The 20,396-nt window shown below is 42.7% G+C and overlaps 1 protein-coding gene across 5 annotated transcripts in view; it reads right to left on the reverse strand.

The window, feature by feature from the left end:
• Positions 1 to 1,214: 1,214 nt before the first annotated feature.
• The window catches only part of Sox102f (transcription factor Sox102F), a 157,565-nt gene continuing 138,383 nt past the window's right edge, over positions 1,215 to 20,396 (reverse strand). For 4 of the 5 annotated variants that reach the window (XM_071703180.1, XM_071703185.1, XM_071703182.1 and 1 more), the window contains 6 exons: positions 8,600 to 8,887; positions 7,634 to 8,012; positions 6,033 to 6,260; positions 5,580 to 5,627; positions 5,264 to 5,416; positions 1,215 to 4,896 (listed from right to left, as the gene is read on the reverse strand). In XM_071703180.1, the coding sequence (XP_071559281.1) occupies positions 4,397 to 4,896; positions 5,264 to 5,416; positions 5,580 to 5,627; positions 6,033 to 6,260; positions 7,634 to 8,012; positions 8,600 to 8,887 (1,596 nt within the window). In that variant the 3' untranslated portion in view covers positions 1,215 to 4,396. The remainder of the gene's footprint in view (positions 4,897 to 5,263; positions 5,417 to 5,579; positions 5,628 to 6,032; positions 6,261 to 7,633; positions 8,013 to 8,599; positions 8,888 to 20,396) is intronic. The other variant, XM_071703184.1, reaches the window with a different exon arrangement.

Consider the following 20,396-nt stretch of genomic DNA (forward strand, 5'->3'; position numbering starts at 1 on the left):
CTGCATAACTATATACATCCCTCACATACAAGTTTTTCATCTAGAAATAGTGTCGTACACCCCTAAAACTAAGATTGAATTTCGGTAAAGCGTTATTTTATTATATTTTTTTTTATACCATTAACAACAACGTACATGTAAATGAAGTGAATGCTTGGAATATTGAGAGCGGATGTTAGTGTTCACTTTTTCTTTACGTTAAATATACTATAATATTAGTAGTGTAATTCGATTTACAATTTACTATTCTTACAGTTTGCATTCGCATTGGTTGCATGTAAAGGCCAGTAAATATAATAATCGTGTGCTGATATATTTATCGCATAACATTCGTGATATCTGAAAGTAAGGAGATCGCCACGGACTAAATATCGTTGCTAATTTCAACGATCGATGTGGGTAGAAATCGCAATCGATGGAATGCAGAACCGATTTTTATCAAAGCAAACACTGCGGACAACAATAAGAATCGATAAGATCTTTAATAAAAAGGGAAACGCGGACTGAGCTCCATTGCACGCGCGAGTTACATCGTCAGATGGTTTGATTTCATAAAATTTTGCAAACGTGAAACAATTTAATTTTTCAATATTCAATAACGAAGATATGGCACAAATAAAAAAAAATGCAAGATAGGCAGATCATTCACCCGAAATGTGTCATCTTTCTGCTAAGTGAAAAATTTGTCTAACAGTAAAAATAATTTAAAAGAAAACTTAATTTCTTTTGCTTATCTTTGAAACTGGTGATGAAAGATTGACCTAGAGAGAGAAATGTTTTAAACTTTAAAATATGAAGATTATGAATGTGATATAAAATTGTAATTCCTAGACGCAGTATTCCGAAATCATCACAGACCAAGGAAACGGTTCCAATGAAGGAAATGTATACATATAGAAATATTGCGTTAAAAATGTGTCACATAGAAATATTGCATTAAAATTTGATTGAGTATTCAAGCATAAACGACCAACGAACTTTCACTTGCCGTTCTTATCTAAACTGGCACGTACAACCTTTTTTTTGCTACTAAAAATAATAAGGCTCGTCACTTAAGTAATAAGTGTACTAATTAAGCAACGATGATATTAATAACTGTAATATTTATAATAATGATAATAATAATAATAATGGTGCCATCTCAATAATAATAATAATAATAATTATAAAGATAATAATAAAGATAATAATGACATTGAAAATAAGAATACATATCGCGTTTAACATTGTTAATCTACATACTTCGAATAGTTACATATATAATGTAGCTACGTAGATACATCACAATATAATTACACTGTACATTAATAATATTGACGCTCGTGTCGGGCCGCGGATCGATGATTATCTCCCGACACAATGTACAAATCCATTATATACATAAAATAAATTATTATCAACATTAAGCTATCCTAAATCTGATGCCGGTCGAGCCCCAACAAAATGGGTGCAGATATATCGAGGATACTGGCTCTCTTTATAAAATTATATTAGGTACCGTGTGTGTATGTAATTGCACTGATTATAAATAACAAAAGAAGAAAACGTGAAAAAAGGAGGAGACGCAAAAAATTCGTTTCACGTCGAGCCAACGAGGCGACTCGGAACTAGAGGTTTTTCTCTCTTTCTCTCTCTTTTTTTTCCTTTTTTTGATTAACCCCCCGCCCGCGAAAACGCTATTTGGCACATAAGTATTATATCACATCAAGCTCCAAATCATTATATCGCCTTGTTCGATCGTCCCACAGACCACTGCCTAGCTACGCTACAAACTGTGTTCGTCTTTTCGCATCGATTTATCGTGAGGCCCCAATTGTCTCCGTTGACCTCACCACCCCTCATGTACCGCAACCTCCCCCACATTCGTAAATGTAATTCGAAGATGGAGAAGCGCGTAACGCGCCCCTAAGGAAAATAGAGGCGACGTGTCGAGCATGACGATCAGGATCGCAGATGCGCGCTGATCTTTCGATAAATAACGCTATAATCCCTTTCGCGACCGTTTTACCATAACGTTGTACTAATATATCGACGATCTGCTAATTCCCAATGTCCATCCCATGTTTCAACCCTCTTTACGCCCTCTCGCCCCTTTTCGCCCCCTGCCACTCAGTCGACTATTAACCGCCTCGGCTGTCGCCGCTTTTACACATTAGGGTCAATAAATTAACGGTGAAAATACTATAAGTACTAGGCATTTATATTAAACGAGAAGTCCGTCACGCGTCTACGTACCGGGACTTAATCGCTCGCGCGATTATCTTCTAGCTTTTTCTCACTCTGTTCCGACCTTTCGTTCGGCGCGTCGAACGCAGTTGTTTTACATACGATGGAACATTTTAAACAACTGACTGGCGGTCGCAAGATAAGATTGCCACGTGCGGCGTCTACGCGTTCGGGTTTGGACGCGCGCGATCGTTGCGGGAGATGCTGCGATAGACCAGTTTCTATTTATTCGTTTACTCTTTTTTTCTCTACCCTTGTTACATTTCGTTTCTTTCTCTCGATACGGCCGTCCGAAATTGGCTGTATCGTTAGAACACACACACATACACACTAGGAGAAATAGGAACAAGACTTTTTGGCCATGCATCGTGTCGCAACGTGTACGTGATTATCGGCTATGTATCCAAGTCCGATAAGGAGACCGGCACGAGCTGCGTATCCGAATCGGCGCGCGATTGTCTTATTATAAAAATTATGCGTATATATGCGCGTGCCCTCGCGACCCTCGCCTCGCGCGCACGCACGCCGAAATACATAAACTGAATTGCAACGAGCGTCGGGTTTTTGGCCGCTAGTTCAACGCCGGTTAATCGTTATCTCTACGCGTTAGCTACCGATGATCGAAGCCTACCATGAGTTTCGTGCGGACTGTGGTTTTGATTACGATGCAGGAGAATTATACAGAGAATTTCCGTCGATATGCGTAAGAGACGCCGTCCTCCGTCATCGCTCGTGTGAAGCAGGAATAAGTTACCGAACGAAAGACGCTCGACGTCCCGGGAGATGTGCAAGAAATTAAAAGATGTCTAGTGTAAACATCTTTTAAAGTCTTACGACGTCGTTTCTGTTTCAGTTTAGACCGCGGAATTTTCAATATGCATTTGGAAGAGTTAGCTTAAGAATGCCTGAACGAAAATGAGCAACAGAAGCATCTTACACAAGAACGATTCATGGACCGCGGCCGTCGAGTAATTGCAGATGTGAACGAATAAATAAAACCCGAGCCTCGATACAAATTGTCTCAAAATGGCATTGTATTGCGATAGAAAACCCGAAAATTGGCATGCAAAATAATGCGAGCGAATATAGATCGTTAAACTTTTGTTAAAAATAAAAAATTTACAAAGAAACTCAACCGTCCCTTCCTCGAATTTCAATGAGCTTTGGAATATAAGCGCGCGCGTTACAGTATAGATTAAAAAATATATTTTTAAGTAAATATATATTTAATTACTTTAAGAGAGATTCAAACACAACTTTGAAGTAAAATGATTTATGTCTTTCTAAACGAATACCATCGGAAATTTCTTTTACCTCTATCAATCTTGTAAAATTGTCTAATAGCAAAAATTAAAGAGAGCCAAATTATATATATACATATATATATTTATTTCTAGCTCATTTTTACAATTTTGTATATGTAGTTAAATTTGATGTTAAATTATTTTGATCTATGTATATTACACAACACATCCAAAACTCATCAAAATCATGGCGAAATAGTTGGGTATATTTTCTTGTTAACTGAGCACTGCAAATTCGACATCAAACGATGTCGTTGTGAAAATATTCGACAAATCTAAACGTGCTTTGTCAATATGATAGCGTAGATAAACTTGTATTTGTGGAACGTCGTATCGAGATCCGTGTACACGTATTCAATACAAATCAAACGAACTAACGGATGTAAAGATTGCGTACTGTGAAAACACCGGTATTTTTTCGATAGCTTGTACCGAAGAGCAAGAAAGATAGACGATCGAGCGACGTCGCAACGGAGACGCTCTCGCGCTTTTACTTCGCGGACAGAGGTCCTTCGCGTTTCGCGTACGATGGCACAGAGATAGAACATTATATCACAACTTCCGGCGAGAGGTTTCGAGACGCCCGACTCTTCTTCCCGAGAAGTAGTGTCCTCTTCCAGTTCGCTCCGTCGTGCGGAGAAGAACGTGTTCCTGCGATCGCGCGCTCACGGCCTGTGCCGCGTGTGACTTAAGACACGTCGTCGTCACACCGAGACAGAGGATTCCGATTACCAGAAGAGTTCGTAAGCGAGTCTCGACGTGGACGCGGCCGCTGCAGTCGCCGCGGCTGCCGCTGCCGCCGCCACTGCTGATGATGATGACGATGACGCTCCGGGTGGCCAAAGTGGCTGACCCGGAGCCGTGGTTCAATCCTCGTCGTGGTGCCGTGGACTCGCGTCGTAGCCGCCGATCGAGCCGGAATTCTCGGGCGAGAAGTTCATCATGTCCGTGGGCGAGAGACTGTCCTGCGGATAATAGAACGAGGGATGGTCCGAGCTCGGGCCGGCGGCGCCGCCGCCGCCGTTCAGCATCGTCGCCGGCGGCGAGACCGACGGCCGCGCCGACGGGCCGGCGCCCGTGCCCGGGTGATGCTGCGTGCCGGTCAGATCGGCGCTCACCGGTGATAAGAAGTTCATCTCGGTGCCGCCGTCGCGGCACCACAGCTGCCGCATCTCCTGCCGCCGCTGTCGCATTAACGACTTGTACTCGGAGATGCGCATCTTTTTCCCATCCACGATGCACGTGCGTTTCGGCCGCGGCCGATACCTGTAGTCCGGATGCTTCTCCATATGCAGCTTCGAGAGCCGCGACTGTTCCTCGTAATACGGCTGCTTCTCCGAGTTCGACATCGACTTCCACCGGGCGCCTGTAACCGATATGAAGAATGCGCGTTGAAGTGGAGAACGTTTCGCGTTCTTTGATGATTATTCATCAAAGTACGTAAATTAAATTAAATTAAATACGTCGAATAATCTGCCATTATATTCTGCGAGTGCATTTATATTATTTTCGAGAGTTTTATATTTAAGTTATATATTTAAGTTTTATATTAAATTATATTTATATTTTTAAGTTATATATTAGAATTATATATATATTTGGAAAATTTTACATTCGTGCCACATTAACCGGCACTGTAATTATTTGTGATATAAATAATTGATAGACATAATAATGGGTTTAAGTATCAACTGTAATCGCGGATGTGGATGATATGGATCGGGTATGCTTACCGAGAATTTTCGATATGTTCGAGTTATGCATGTCTGGGCAGGCTTTCAAGATCTTCCTACGTTCGTCCTTGGCCCACACCATGAATGCGTTCATAGGTCGCTTGATATGTGGCTTGTTCTCACCCTCCCTTTTCTGCTGCCTCACCATTTTAGCTGAAGAGAAAGAGAAAGAGAGACGGGGCGTTAGATGTCACGTCGTCGTCGGGATTCGCGATACTCTCGTGAGAAACGAATCTGATTTCGCGAGGGCGTCACCTGGCGCTCTCAAAACAAGAGCGTAACATCAGTCTAATCGTTGCTACATAAAAGTGCTTACCTTTTTCCGTTATGTCTTCCGCTACTTTATATCCCGGATCTCGCCACACTGCAATTTTAAAACCGAATTATATATACGAGATACGCAACGTTAAACGGAAGACTATTGTACACAGTTTATAACACTAATATAATCATTATAATAAACGCTATATGTATCTTACAATATAATATTATACTACTCATATTTTTCTAAAAAAGAAAAAGATTTACATAATATAAAATTACAACAATTTTTGTATATTATGTGCGTATTTAATCTCATCTTTCATTCTTGATTTTGATTTGATTTTGACTTGAGTTTATATGGGACACTGTCGCGGTCGTTGTTTCCCTGACAGAAAGATTGACTCTACATTTGTCAAAGAGTTTACGATATTACATTAAGCGGTCTTTATATTTGCGCGGTCCGTCTCGATTAACGCGACACGCTCGTTTCTCCGCGTCCACTTACTGTGAGGCGTCGAGAGAAAATCCTGCTCTTCCTGAGGCGTCTCCTCCCGAGAGCCAGAATGCTTGATCGGTCTTTGAGTCTGGGCCGACGGTGGCATCCCACCTGTGTTCGACGGCAATCCGTACAGCCCGTGCATCGCGAAGTGCTTCTCCACGGCCGCGACCGCAGCAGCCGCCACGGCGGATCCTCCGGGTCCGCCGGTCTCGTCTTTGGCCATTACCTTGCTCACTGTAACGGGTTACCGGAGAAACGGAATGAGAGACACGTAATGGAGATACGGTCGGAAGAATTTACGCTTTTAAGATATATAGAGTATTGAAAAATGAAGACACACAAGAAAATTCTGACTCTTCGCCCAACTTGAAGTCGACATTGCCTTTAGTGACAATTTTATTTGGCGCTTCGTATATTTTCACCAATTCCTTTACGGCCTCTTCAGTTTTAATGTAAAGGATCATAATAGTTAAGGCTAGTTAAGGCCGTTAAGGGTGATATTACAATTTTTTCAAGTGGAAAAAAATAACAATTTTCTTTGAAAAGAAATAACGAAGTTTGCTATCTTTGATCTTTGTAAAATAAATATTATTTTCAGAATCACGTTTGTGGGAATCTTTTCTCTCTCACTGATGGATTTTTAATACAATCCCGAAGTTTAGACACGTTTTTCAATATTCCCTATATGTCGCGGACGAAGTGACGCGCGGCGATGGCCACGCGAAGAGTGGCAGAGATTTGCTCTCAACGTTACAATGACGGCCTGCGGATTTTCTTCCCTTCCTCGCTTGTGCGAATCGCGCGCGTCGCGCGGCCCTTATCGGGCGGAATCGCGTTACGCATCGTTGATTATAAGCATGCCGGTACCCGTGGCAAAAACCAGATGGCAAGTGAAACAGGTTCTCCGAGGCGAGCAGCGAGCGTGGAAAAAAAAAACCTGGCCGCGGACAATCGGGAAAACTAGCCTGTTCGAAGATGATTAAGTGTTCACCTGGTATGAAATCGCATACTCCGGAGGGTACCGACCGTACCCTTTCTCCCTCGGAATCCATTTGCGGCGATCGCCAATTTGCAATTGTTCCGCGAGAGTCGCGAGACGAACTGCGAATCCTGGCAACGCCTCGGATCGCGGTAACAGGCGTTACTTTAATCGCGGTAATTCGGATGAATACTTCACGAGCGCTTGGTCGATTATAATATGCATTTCGCAGAAACACAGCGTGGTGAGAGCGCGCACGTATATCGCGCCGAGATAATTAACCGTTGTGAATGGCAACGATATCTCGGAATATCCGCGAAATGTCATTTCGACACGATACTCAACTTCACTGCTCGATGTAGGGAAGACCGGGGCTATATGGCTCCAGGGGTATGTTGCTCAAGTGCTACTTTTTAGTATTTATCTTGAGAGGAACAGTGGATGAAAAATCGCGAAATGTTTTTTTTTTTTTTTTAGAATCTATAAAAGAACATTTTGCGATTTTTTATGCACTGTTCTTCTCAAGATAAATACTAAAAAAATAACACATAAGCGACATACCCCTAATCCTGGCTTTATTCCACGGGGGCTAGCGATTAAAGCGAATGATCGTGAATGTTTCACTCACTCGGCGAAGACAGAGTGCTGAGATGCGGCGGCAGGCCGGCGTAAGGAAGCGTCGGCAGATAATTCCGCGGTATCGGCAGTCCTGGGGGGAAGAGCTTGGGCGCGGTCGCCGCTAACGGCTGCTCCTGGTGGCCGCTACTTCCGGCGCCGGTCGAGTGCGAGTCGCTGCCGGGCGACGAGGAGGACGCCGTGGCGCCCGAGGACGTCGATTTCGGTTTCGTGAGGTTCAGCGGGGCGTCGAGATCCTGAAGGGGCGGGGCCGTCGGCGCTACCGCGGATGAGATCGGCGCCGGCGACGACGATTCCTTCTCCATCTGCGTGGTCATCTGCGCCAAATGTGCGGTCGCCCAGCTTGGACCTTCCCGATGGCTGCTGATCATCTGCGAACGAACAAAAAATCTCTCAGGAACGTCAGGCTAATAAGTCGGAATTTCTTGATCGGAATGGTATTAACTCTAGCTTGTCACATTCCAGTCCAGTTGAACATTTTTCGGTTTTCTAGTTTTCACATAATAACATAATTTTCTAGTTTCCTTATAATAAGTTTAGTTTAAACTCAAATCATTTTCTTCACCTGATGTTATCATAAACATCTTATTCAGACTCTATATTTCCAATTCCTACATTACAAGCTTAAAAATATTAATTAGAATGAAAATGACAATGCGACAAAGTCGAGCGGTCTCACGGACCGGAATTATGTGGCGAATTAAGGACTCGAAAATAAGTGTGACTAACTGGAGTTAATGTTAAAACTGTATATATCTATTTTTTTTTTAAATAAATGCTAGGATTTTTAAACATTCCTCTCGATTTTTTGTATCTTTCTCTGGGACGAGCAGGCATGCCGAAAAATAACTAATGTGGCGAAAATAACACACGATATTGCAATATTGTGAAACACTGCGAGCGTTACGCGGAGCTACAGCCGATATATGGCGATATCGATGATCACCAGAGCACGTACATTGGCGATGGAGTTGATGTGTTTGTTGCCGGTGGTGGCGGTTGACGTGGCCGGCGGCGGAGGCATGGGCGACTGCACGGGCAGCCCCCCTCTGAGCTGCTCGAGAAACGGCAGGAACATCAACGACTGTGGCCCCGACATGCTCAGCTGGCTCTTTGTCATCTGAGCCTGCAACTCCTGGATGTTGTGCTGCATGATGTGCTCTTGCTGCCGCTTCAAGTGCTCCGTTTGCAGCCGCTGCATCTCGATTTGCTTCTGCGAGTCGACCGTCATGTGAGCGGGATACGACTGTAAAGGCACAGGGACCACTAATTAAAAGGCCGCCGTGCACGCCGGCTCTCATACAGAGAATTGTCAGGTCCCTCGCGCGCTATTTGCGCGAGGGTGGACCGTTCCACCTTGACGGCGGCTTATCCGCGCGCCGAGCCGCGCCGCGTGGATGAAATACGCCGGACGTGTTGCCGGGACAATGCGAGCGTGGAGCAAATTGCGCGACGCGATTGCCACTTTGTGCCGAAAACATCTCGAAGCGTCATAAATACTGTTCCGGATTCCCTCGTTATTACGTTTCACCTATACATATATATTTTTGACTTCGAGCGAACGGTCGCAAAACGTTATTACATGCGCAGTTACTCGAGATTTCTTTTTCGGATGCTTTAGACATTACGAAACAAATTATGCGATGCAAAAATTATTTAGACTTCTTAACAATCTGATACAATCCAGAAACGTTCTAAACGAGTACTTTGTTGCTTGAATATAACGCATAATTACGTGCATTAAACAGTTGCACCATATATGCAGAATATTTTTTAATTTTCAATGATATTAATTATATGAGATTGGCTAACGAGATCATTATGTTATATTATTTATTAAACTTATGTAAACGCAACTTTTCATAATTCTTGTCAAATTAAATGCAAAAAACCGCTTTTGCATTACGTTTAAAGTTTCATTGATATCGCAATGCGAAAATTGCAAATTGTAAAAGGAATCGCGATGCTTCGTGACGCTTAACGAATCAATTTGAACTGTTATCTCGAGTGGTCAATCTGTGTTGCTCCTTTCTACTTTATCCGGATAAAAATCTTTTACAAAACATGTCAATTATAAATATCTGTTAAAAATATAATTTTTGTTCGATTTTTTAAATCATGAGATACTTTTATGCTCGCATAAACTAAATATAAAGAGACGGATTTATAAAAACTTTCGCGTTTCAAGTTATCAAAGGTGTTTTAATACGAAATGTACATTATCCATTTACCAGGTCGTAAATGTATACTGATATATACGTAGTAATGTATGATATCACGTCAAAAAGATGATTACTTCATAACCGAGTAGCTAAAGACCTAATTGCGTGTCCGACTGGTAACATCACGCGATTACGCGGATCGCAGCCAAGTGCATCGCCAGCGAATTTTTGCGATTAAAACGTTGTATTAATAGCACACACATCGGAGCACGCCGGTAACGGCTCTTATAGATGAGCGAGAGTATCCGTTCCACCCTCCGTAGGAACGCAACAATTTACGCGACGAATATCATTGTACTTTCCTACGTCCTGGCTACGATCCAGATATGCGTGGGGTTTATTTTAGACGATAAGGAAGACGTTTATTCATCCAGCCTGTGCACCAGCTGAGATGTCACGCGCGCGCGACTCTGGATGCACCTCCCCCCCCCTCCGCCGCGTCGCCCTTCCCCGATTCCGTTCCGAGAGCCGCGCGATTATTAATTTCACATTTTCGCGACGCTCCCGATGGCGGTTCTCTCCGGGGACCTTATCGCCGAGACGTATAATTGACGTAGGAAAACATTGATTTATATTATAAATAGTTATGGCGGGAAAATAAAAACTGCAGGGCGACACAAAAATCCGCACAAAAACATGTAGCGTTGCGCAAGCGACGATAAGACGTGACCTTCCGTGTCGATTGGACATTGCCGGCTTCTGCAGATTATTTAAAATGATAGATGTAAAAAGCGTAGATGTATGAGCAGCATATTCTAACATATTAACGCGCGAAATGATTACAATGTGCGGAACGCAAGAAATCGATATGCCGGTTTTACTTGCCAACTTGCCATCGACAGTATCGACACAAGTAATATCTATATTATTCAGCTATTAAAAATTATATACAAGTATTTAATTCTAACAAGAGAAAATACAATATTAATTTTTTCCCTTATACCTATATATTATAACTAAAATAGCGATTTAAAAAAGAAACAAGATTAAAACACTACGTAACTTTTAACAAAAATTAATTATTACATATATCTATATTTTCCTGTATTTTTTATTAATCGATAGAAATGGAGAGAAGTATTTTTCGATAGCACATAGGGCTTAGTGTATATAACGAAGAATATATAAATTGCTTTAAGCCACACACGGGATTAACAAGGCAGTCATTACGGGATTAAGAGTATCGTATGACTGTATTCTTCATTCTCTGTACTCGTTGACGTTACGATCTTTTACGATGCGTCGTCGGTACGGCCGAGCCGCTCAAAGGCTGCCGAACTGTGCGTTTATATCCCTGCGAGCGTCCCAATGAGCGCATGTGCGTTCATTGAGACCACATGTGTCGCGTTCGCTTCGGTGGCGCGAGGGATCGGCCACCGGGAGACAATGAGTCGCGCGACCGGGTAACGCCAATTCGGGTAACGTCTTCGGTTCGCGGCATCTATAATAGGCGACAAAGACGGAAGAGAAAGAGAGGAAGAAAGAGAGAGGGAGAGAGAGAGAGGGAGAGAGAGAGAGAAAGGGACGACTGGAACTTCATTATTCATTTGCACAGTTCAGTTATGCCGATGATACGTATCCGTGACAGCTATACCGCCCACAGTGGCTAAATATAAACAGGCGGGGTGCCAGCAAGTTCCATTCACATTCACATCCACACACGACGCGGCGGTTTAGTAAGTGAGCATAAGAATATGAGGAGCCCCGTTCTGAATATGCATCCGCGCATTGACGCCAACTGCACCGCCTAAACTTAGCCACGCAATTACCGAAACATATTTACCCCCGTAATCGCTCTTCGGCCGATTATCTATCGTGGATCGCGCGGATACTGAATCCCGAGTAACGCACAGAGGAAGATATCTAGATCGTATAAAATCATGAATAAACAATTTGATCATCAATTTATTAAATAATCCGAATCTATAATTTAAATCGGTATAAACTACAATAATTTAAATATAATTTTGTTCTTATGTCGATGCAACACAGTTCCACGTATAGCGAGTTTGCGGCATTTAAATGTCGATTCTTGTGCATAACTGATCAATGATGCCTTTACGTTCATGATATTATTTAACCCTTTAAGGACCGGGGTGATGATAAATAAGCCACAGTAGCGTATTAATTCCAACTTCGATTAAATTTTGTTCGCATAAATAGTTTATTTTTTCTCTTTTTTTTTTGCTTCGATAAGGCTTGTTTAAAATACCTGTCTCTAAAGGGTTAATGGTAAATATTCATCAACAATGCGCGTTTTGCGCAGCATCGTGTCGACGTTCGACGAGGCGCGATTTTCGTAGGCGCGATACGCGCGCGGGGCTAAAGGCCACGGAAATTTGCTTGTCCAGATTTAGAATCGGAGCCACTGGAGTGCGCGAGTGCGAGGGGACATGCCGGTTGACGCGGATCCACCGGAAGTGGTTCATACTTCACGTGCGTTATAAAGACTGTCACTGCCGGGCACTGTCTAAAATTATGTCGCGATGCGCGCTGCAAGGAGCGCGCGACTCCGCGACGTGAACTGCCCGCGCACGTAGATCAAATTAAGGTCTCTCTTCCATCTCCGGATATCGACGATCCGGCGATTTTATCTCGTGCATCTTCGCGTCCGAGGTGTACAAGCGTTATGAATAATCGATTGCGGGGAGAAGCCGGTGCTGCCGGTCCTTCTCGCGGCTGATACGCGCCAGGCGGGGAGGACAACGAGGAGCCGGGGAACAAAAAAGTGCCGCTGCACTCCTTAATGGAATTTTAAAAGAGACACGCGGAATCTCCAACGACAAACAGGGAGACGGCCGGTGGATACATAAATTATGGAGCGCTTTGAACGGGATTCGCGCTCGCCCCGTACGGGACTACCGTCGCAGCGACAGGAGAAAAAGAGGGACAGAGAGAGAGAGAAGAGGAGAGAGAAGAGAGGGACCAGTGAATTGCGAGAATCTAGGGCAACCGGAAGCGGTATTTTCGTGGCGCCGCTTTTCGAGGAGATGATCGCGGGTACATCGTCGCAAAGCGGTCGTCTCTTCGAGAGTCGGCCGTCCTCTCTTTCATTGCGAACCATGCCAACGCGGTGGCGATCATGATGATACATAACGTTAGAGATCGATGGCATTGATCGTGTAGATAAAACCGAAGAAAGATCGTTATTGGATTCAACATATACGCGGTGTCCCGCAAGTCTCCGGTTTAATTTTAGTGATAGATTTCCCGGTTTATTTAAAGTGCATATTCTTTCCTGAAATACTCATCCACAGTTCGCGACAATAGCTACGCGAATTATTTTAAAATTATGTGTCGTTAAATTACATATGTATATCTTATAAAGAGAAAGGTGCTACCATCATTTCTTGAAATATCAACACTTCTTCGTAGGACACTCTGTATGATAATCCACGCGGAAAATCCATCGTCTTTCCTTATGCAATATACTAATCTCATAAACCTTGTTGATGATATTTCTATCCTTGTAGTTGAATTCCATTATGCGACGTGTATCGCGATAAGTTTTCCCTCTGTGGATATTTGTAATGTAAATAAACAAGGACAATCTACACATGAACTATCATTATACACGTAATCAAAGGTAGACGAGTATTAAAAAGAAGCCAGTGCTATTTATTATCTTACTAACTAGACTTTGTCTCAAATGATAAATTACACTACATTCCGTATTTACAATCAGTTTACATATAAAATATTTTAAATATGAATTCTGCAACTATGTTGTATAGTCTTACTCGGAATAACTCTGCCTTGAGTTACCGTTATTAATTTGCAAAAGATTATTATAACTCGATTACTAAAATCGAATTAAATTCAATTATTCATTATCGGGAAAAATCGCTATTCTAATTTTTGCGTGGTACGTCTTTCTAGCATTTTCCTTACTATCCGCACTGTAGCAGTCAAACGTTCAAAATGAGGAAAACAAATCAATGTATCTGTATATGCCGCGGCGGTTGCGCGATTTATGTGATTCTCCTATTCGCGACTGCAGAAGACGAAGGCAGACATGTCGTACAATCGTCAAAAGATACGAGTTTGCCATCGACCTCGCGGAATCCATAATCATAGATCAGGGCGGGTCCGATGGACGCGTGTACAGATACAGACGCGCGTGGCACGGTATTTTCGGATATCTTTATTGGCCGATGTTTATTATCTATTCGACGCCTCTAATCCTTTTGATATTCCGCGTCGACGGATAAACAAATCGGCCTGATCATCGGGGGCCGCGAACCGGTCCGTTTTCTCGCGAAAACGCTAATATTAATAATTCCCTTTGCCGCATGCCGGCCGATATCGCTCGCCGATATTATCCGAATGAACGGGCTGCGCTTATCCGGCAGCGTTTATGCGCGGCGCGTCTCGATCGCGCGGTCCTACATTACAAAGACGACTTTGTTCGCTTTTCAATTCGCGTCATCGGTTCCGCGAGCAATTGTGATAATGCCTGCCTGAGTCAACTATGTAAGAATTCTGCCGAGCGCGAATCCCGTTGACACACACGCGGCCATTGATTTCTGATCAATAGTTAGATCGTTGCTCAATAATTCTCCTTCCGAGAAAGAGATTAAGATAGTTGCACAAGTGAACGATCAATTAGGAAATATTGTCAGATAGATTATAGTCTTCTTGATAAATGATAATATCATCTTACACATATACACATTTGCATATATTGGCCTCCTTTCAGGGACGAATGTGAACGTAAAGATTATTAATTGTACGCGATCGCTAAGCGGATAAAACGCGTCAGGGCGCTCTCACACATTTTGACAAGTTCATAAGCAAGTGACACGAATGCGGGACCAATACAAACGGAATCATTACGGGAGCATAAACGCGAGATGCGAGAGGCATTAACGGTGTCGGAAATGTAATATTTTATAAGCGTGCGCGTTTTGCTGCTCTAAACTGTATCGCGTCTTCGTTCGGTGTTCAACGACAGAGATTCTGACCATCTTTCACAATTCGCTTCTGCGTTCTAATTGACACAAATACCGGAAAGCGACAGCAATCCGGCGTTCGAAATCCGCGGAGCGCCCGCCACGCGTGGACGGTCGAAAATTCTGCGCGCATTGCACGCGACCGCCCGCGCCGCCATAAACGGGGCGAGTTTCTCGCGGTTAACACTTATTGCCCGAAGCCATTTGAATATCCCGTTACCGGAACGTCGGGTGGCCCGCCAGGAAAAAGAATTAAACTTTGTTAGCTTTTTAAACGTAAACACGCGATTTTCGCAGCTCGCTGCGCAAACGATATATCCTTGCCGCTCCGCGAGCGCATATTAAATATTGAGCCGTTTCCGCATTTGTAGAACTCGAAAGATCTTAGACTTTTCGTTACGTAAGCACTTTATTTTTGCATATCTTCGTTTTTTTTTTACTAAGGATAGAAGGTTATCTTCGTTTCTTTCTAAGGAGATATCTTTATCTCTGTGCTCAATGATAAATATCTCGACCTTTCTGCAATTTACTAATTATCACATCGTTGAAATATTCCCCGACTTTCATCGAAATCATGATGCTTTTACTGCAAATTTATTTCGCATTAAGCGAGAGAATAATCTTTTCGTACTTAAGGGGGATGAGAAAGACAGTTCGGCGTGTGCTTTTTAGCCGAGTATACGCGCGCATTTGCGAGTGCCCTCATCTTATATATAATGTCGATACGCGAATGAGAATTAACAGCATTAAACCCTGATATTACGACGTGTATGACACTAACGCGGCGTAGACAGCGGCGTTTCTCTTAGCGGCTCAGGGCCCATCGCGGATCGAAATAAGCTGCGATGATGAGCCGGCTGTCAGTAGGATTATTGTCCTCGGCTTCTTACGCCCGCCGGGGAGTTCTTTCCGTGAAGATCGTATGTGGTAAGGCAAGACGGTGTGCGACTGTCCCCGGAGACTAGGGGAACGTCGGGACGCGTCCAAAGCAACCCCCGTCAACTTTGAGGCAAGCGAGAGGGCAATCGCGTCGCTGTCTCCCCCGGTTCCTTCTGACTTTTCTGCCGGCGTGTCTTCTTTTCTCGCGTCGCTTCCTTCGACACGATTCGTCTCTCTCAGCAATAGAGAAGGTAGAGAAAGAGAGATATACGTCGGTCTTATGTTCTTCCCCTTTCGTTCCGCGGGAACCGTTCTATCCGTCGCCTGACCCTCTCCTCTTTGTCTCTATCGTCGGCTTTCCCATCAACGGTCACCCGCGTTTCGAGAGGAGATCCCTCAGCGACCCTTCTATCTGTAGTGCGTGGCACAGCCGACAACTGCACGGCATACACTGTCGCCGTAGCACTTCGACACCTCGATCGGTTTATACCGCAACGGCAGTGTCAACGAACGCGCCTCCCCCTGAAGAGTTCGCGAGATGAGAGAATATCATTTCCGACGGGTTAAGTATAGCGCATTATTTTCCTCGCAAGTCTTTAATACCACGCAGCCAAGCGAGCCGCGGTCGTCGCGGTGTAGCTAAAATCATCATGCTTGTGGTAACGCGAAAAAAACCGAAACATGATCCAGTATGTATGTATGTATAGTTTTATCATCATAATATTGCCGTTTTTTTTTATAAAGTTAAATAATAATAACGGTAATTTTATTTTATATAATAGCTTATATGTATATTTTTTAAATATTATATTATATATTTATTATATTATATTATATTAAAAAATATACATACATAAGCTATTATATATATATATATTTATATGTGTTCCTATAAAATATTTTTATTTTTGCTAATTCACTTTAATTATCTCGCTAAGAATTAGAACAAGATTAGAAGATATCTTGAATCTTCTTCTATACATCAGACAGAAAGTTATTAATTCCTAACAAGTTAAACTTTGTTCAACGTTTCGCATGATCACGACCTCACATTTCCGCTTGATAAACCTGATGAGAGGTATCGAAATAAGACAAAGTGAAGCGCGTACGATGAAGAGAAAAGAGACCAAGAAGCCGCTGATGGAAGAAGATTGATGATTACAACAATACGCGAATACTTCTGTGCACCTTACCCACAGCCCGGTCGTGCTTTCCGTCGTCGGGACGAATACAATAAGCAACTCCCTTCGCATTCGTCGACTTTAATTAATTTTATATATTCATATATATAGCGTGGCGCGCACACGGCAAGACCTTGTGTCTTTCTTTCGTTCTCAGTCTCGCACGCGCTCGTCGCGTATCTTTCCACTTTCTTCTTTCGCGCTCGACACCCGCTTTGCAGGGAGACCCGGCCACTCGAGAAACGAGAATAATATGCGTGATGCACGTGCCACGGCGCACCCCTCCTGTCGTTGCTCCTCTCTCGATCAAGCGGCGCAACCGCGATTCTAATTCGTTGTACCGCCGACGCGCATTGTGCGCGTGCAAGTGGATTGTGCAAGATTTCCGCTGTCAAAGAGGAGACGTTCGACAAAGCGCTCAAAGAAAAAGAAAAGGAAAGATTACTAGTACTCGCTGGTGAATGATTCTTAATCTTAGGTTTCATGGGAAAATATTAATGTGAAATTTATACAAGTTATCTTCGAAATATCAAAAATGCGGATTATAGGTGAAACAGTCAATCGATATCTCTGCCGGGAAATAGATCTTGTGTGTATGTGTGTATATATATATATAAAACATTCGTGTAAATTAAATTTTTGAACGCTACAGTAATCTGCAGCTCTCTCTTATACACAATTTGTTATATTCACTATGTTAGAATTTACAAATAAAGGCTAGAGAATTATTCTTGGATTCCAAGAAGATATGCGCATAAAATTATAATACGCACAGTGGAAGCCATCTATTCAATGGCGATCATTAAAACCGTGGGGACATACTTTGGCTTGGTTTATTCTGCTCCAACTAGAATTCTTCGTAATCCTTTACAACGAAAGAATTGCATGTTACATTATTGAATATTTTTGAATACGATTTTAGTGGAATGATTTTATCCAGTGCACGTGTACCGATGCACAATACGCTATTGGTTGCAAGTTGCGTCTAACCGCAGAGAGATTACCATGTTGCGTATATAATACAGACTTTTATCGCAAGATAATCCAATACATTTGTGACATACGGATGGCATAAAGATGGTATAGATCTCAGAATCGTTATAAGAAGCAGATTAAATAATTCATTAACCATCGTTGATTATTTCGCGCGTTTAATTAACTTAAATTAAGGTAAATGAATGATTTAATCGTTTTAGTTACGCGTATTTTTTTTTAATGCAACGTAATGTGGCGCAACATATGTGTATTTTAGGATCATAATAAAATGGAATGTGAGATAACCCAAATCCATATCGAAGTTGCAGAGGCTCGCGTGCTCCGAAAAGACCCGTTCACGCACCGTGTAAGTAACCGTATGTACCGTAAGCTGATATCGGCATCTTCGCGCCGCAGTGCACATTCCACAGAATGTATGCGATATTTATCCCGGCGCGGACACTCGTGTCCCGCGCTCCTGTGCGTGCACGCGCCGCCGAAACGTGAGAACCGAAATAAAGATTCGCGCGACACGCGCGACGCACCAGAAATACGCGCGGATCGAAGCCTACCACCGACCCTATTTCACAGAAGTACGGACTGATAGTTTTACGGATTAATCCATGACTAGCAAGCTATACTTAATAGCGTTATTGCTGTGAAGCACAAAATCGTGACAAACGCATAATTTGACTCGCGCAAGCTGAATATTTCCTTTTGACAATCCATTTCGCCTGTATCAATTAATTTTAATTTAAGGTTAACTGATACTTGATATCATTTTAGAGAACCGGACAGATATAATAAGAAATAAATTAACTGCAATTAAAGTTAACTGACGCTTGTGAAATCAACTATAAATAATTTTAATTAAAATATTCTACGCGTTGTATAATATTTTTTATATGTAGAACATTTTATTCATATGTAGTCAATAATTTTCTCACACCTCATGCATTTCATTTGTTTAAGTTGTTAAAAAATAATTAATTAAAAAATTCTACAATTTATTAAAATTACAAGCCGTCACTAAATAGCATAACTAAATTTCAGGGGAATATCGTTTATCAATATAATATTCCATATAGTTATCAGATATTAGTTCCAACATGAAAATGACTGAATCATTGACAACATCATCTGGAGCATCGGATGTTCCAGAATTCGCTCTTGCGGCAGTTACGTTACATACTTACGCAATCTCGGCCTGCCTGAGATACACGACTGCTCAAGATCGCGTCGACACAATGAAATTGTGCCGTACGGCGAGGCGCGATTCGAGCAAATTTGCGCACTCGACTCGAGCGCAATTCAACGTGGACCCCTCTCGCGAGGTCTAACCAGAATATTCGGGGAGGTGGGTAAAGAAAATGGAAGGAAATCGCGGTGATGGCACACAGGAATGTAGCAGCTGCGGGGCTCATTCACAACCGCGCGCGCGGCAGAGTTCTTACTACTGCAGCTCTCGCGGCTGCTCTCCTCTCTCTTTCTCTTTCTTCCTCTCTCTCATGGGGTCGCCGTCCAAGTTACAAGTATAACTGCACTCAATGCCCGCCGGGTACCTACTTCCACTTCATTCTGTAGTCTTCACGATCGCTGCGAGATATATCTAGATTCAAATATTGCGGCCGAAATGTCTACCTATTGTCGCGCTCAATTACTCCGTTTCCGAAGTATCTCGACGAATTTGCAGAAGCGCCTGCACATTCAATCTGCAGTTGTTACTTACTTCCGAGAGGTCTACAAATATTATAAGTTCTAAGTATTAGATATTCGAGCTATTAATGTGCATAATGACACATAATTAAATAATCTCTCCTACATGTTTGTATAACGTTAAAGTCCTTTTAAAAAAGATTAATTTATTTGCTTTGATAGCATTTTAAGTTATTGAGATATAGAAAACTGGTCTTAGATTAAATACTTAGTTTAATTTAGAAAATTAGTTTTAAATTCTAAATAGAGACAAATTGCAAAGCTTATTAAATATAATTAACATAAAAATTAAAAACATCTCTATTTTTTAGAAAAAAGATTAGATGTAATCTTTGAAACTAATCTTTGTAAATTTTTCCCTGACTATAAGAAGCTTGATTCTCCCTAATAAATCCGAGCAATTCTTCAATAAAGCGACATATATTATGTGAAAATCATTTCTTCCATTCACCACGGCGCACCATGACGTCGCCAAAAATTCTCCGGCGTTTCAGACGCAATCGTGATCGTTCGCAGTGCGACCAGTTCACAAGTCGAACTGGTTAACCAGACACTGCCACTTACCACCGGCGACAATCCCCGCGCGTTACATCAGCATCGTCGGCAGAATAACCCTCTCGAGGAGCCGCGTCTGTTCGAGGCCGGGTCATAATGCAATCAGAATATCGCCCGTGGAAGAAGGAGAAGAAGATTAGAAGGCACCACTCACAGCACGGTATTTACTTTGAACTATTCTGGGCTCCGTGGCCGAAACGCGCATTATATCCGCTGCCACCGCCGCGGCCGCGGCCGCGGCCTCGCGAGAGCTTGGACCTTAAAGACGCGTCTGC

The sequence above is a fragment of the Temnothorax nylanderi genome, unplaced genomic scaffold (genome assembly GCF_030848795.1).
Source record: "Temnothorax nylanderi isolate EJ_2023f unplaced genomic scaffold, tnyl_v1.0 TNYL_tig0034_pilon, whole genome shotgun sequence".
NCBI classification, from domain to species: Eukaryota; Metazoa; Arthropoda; class Insecta; order Hymenoptera; family Formicidae; genus Temnothorax; species Temnothorax nylanderi.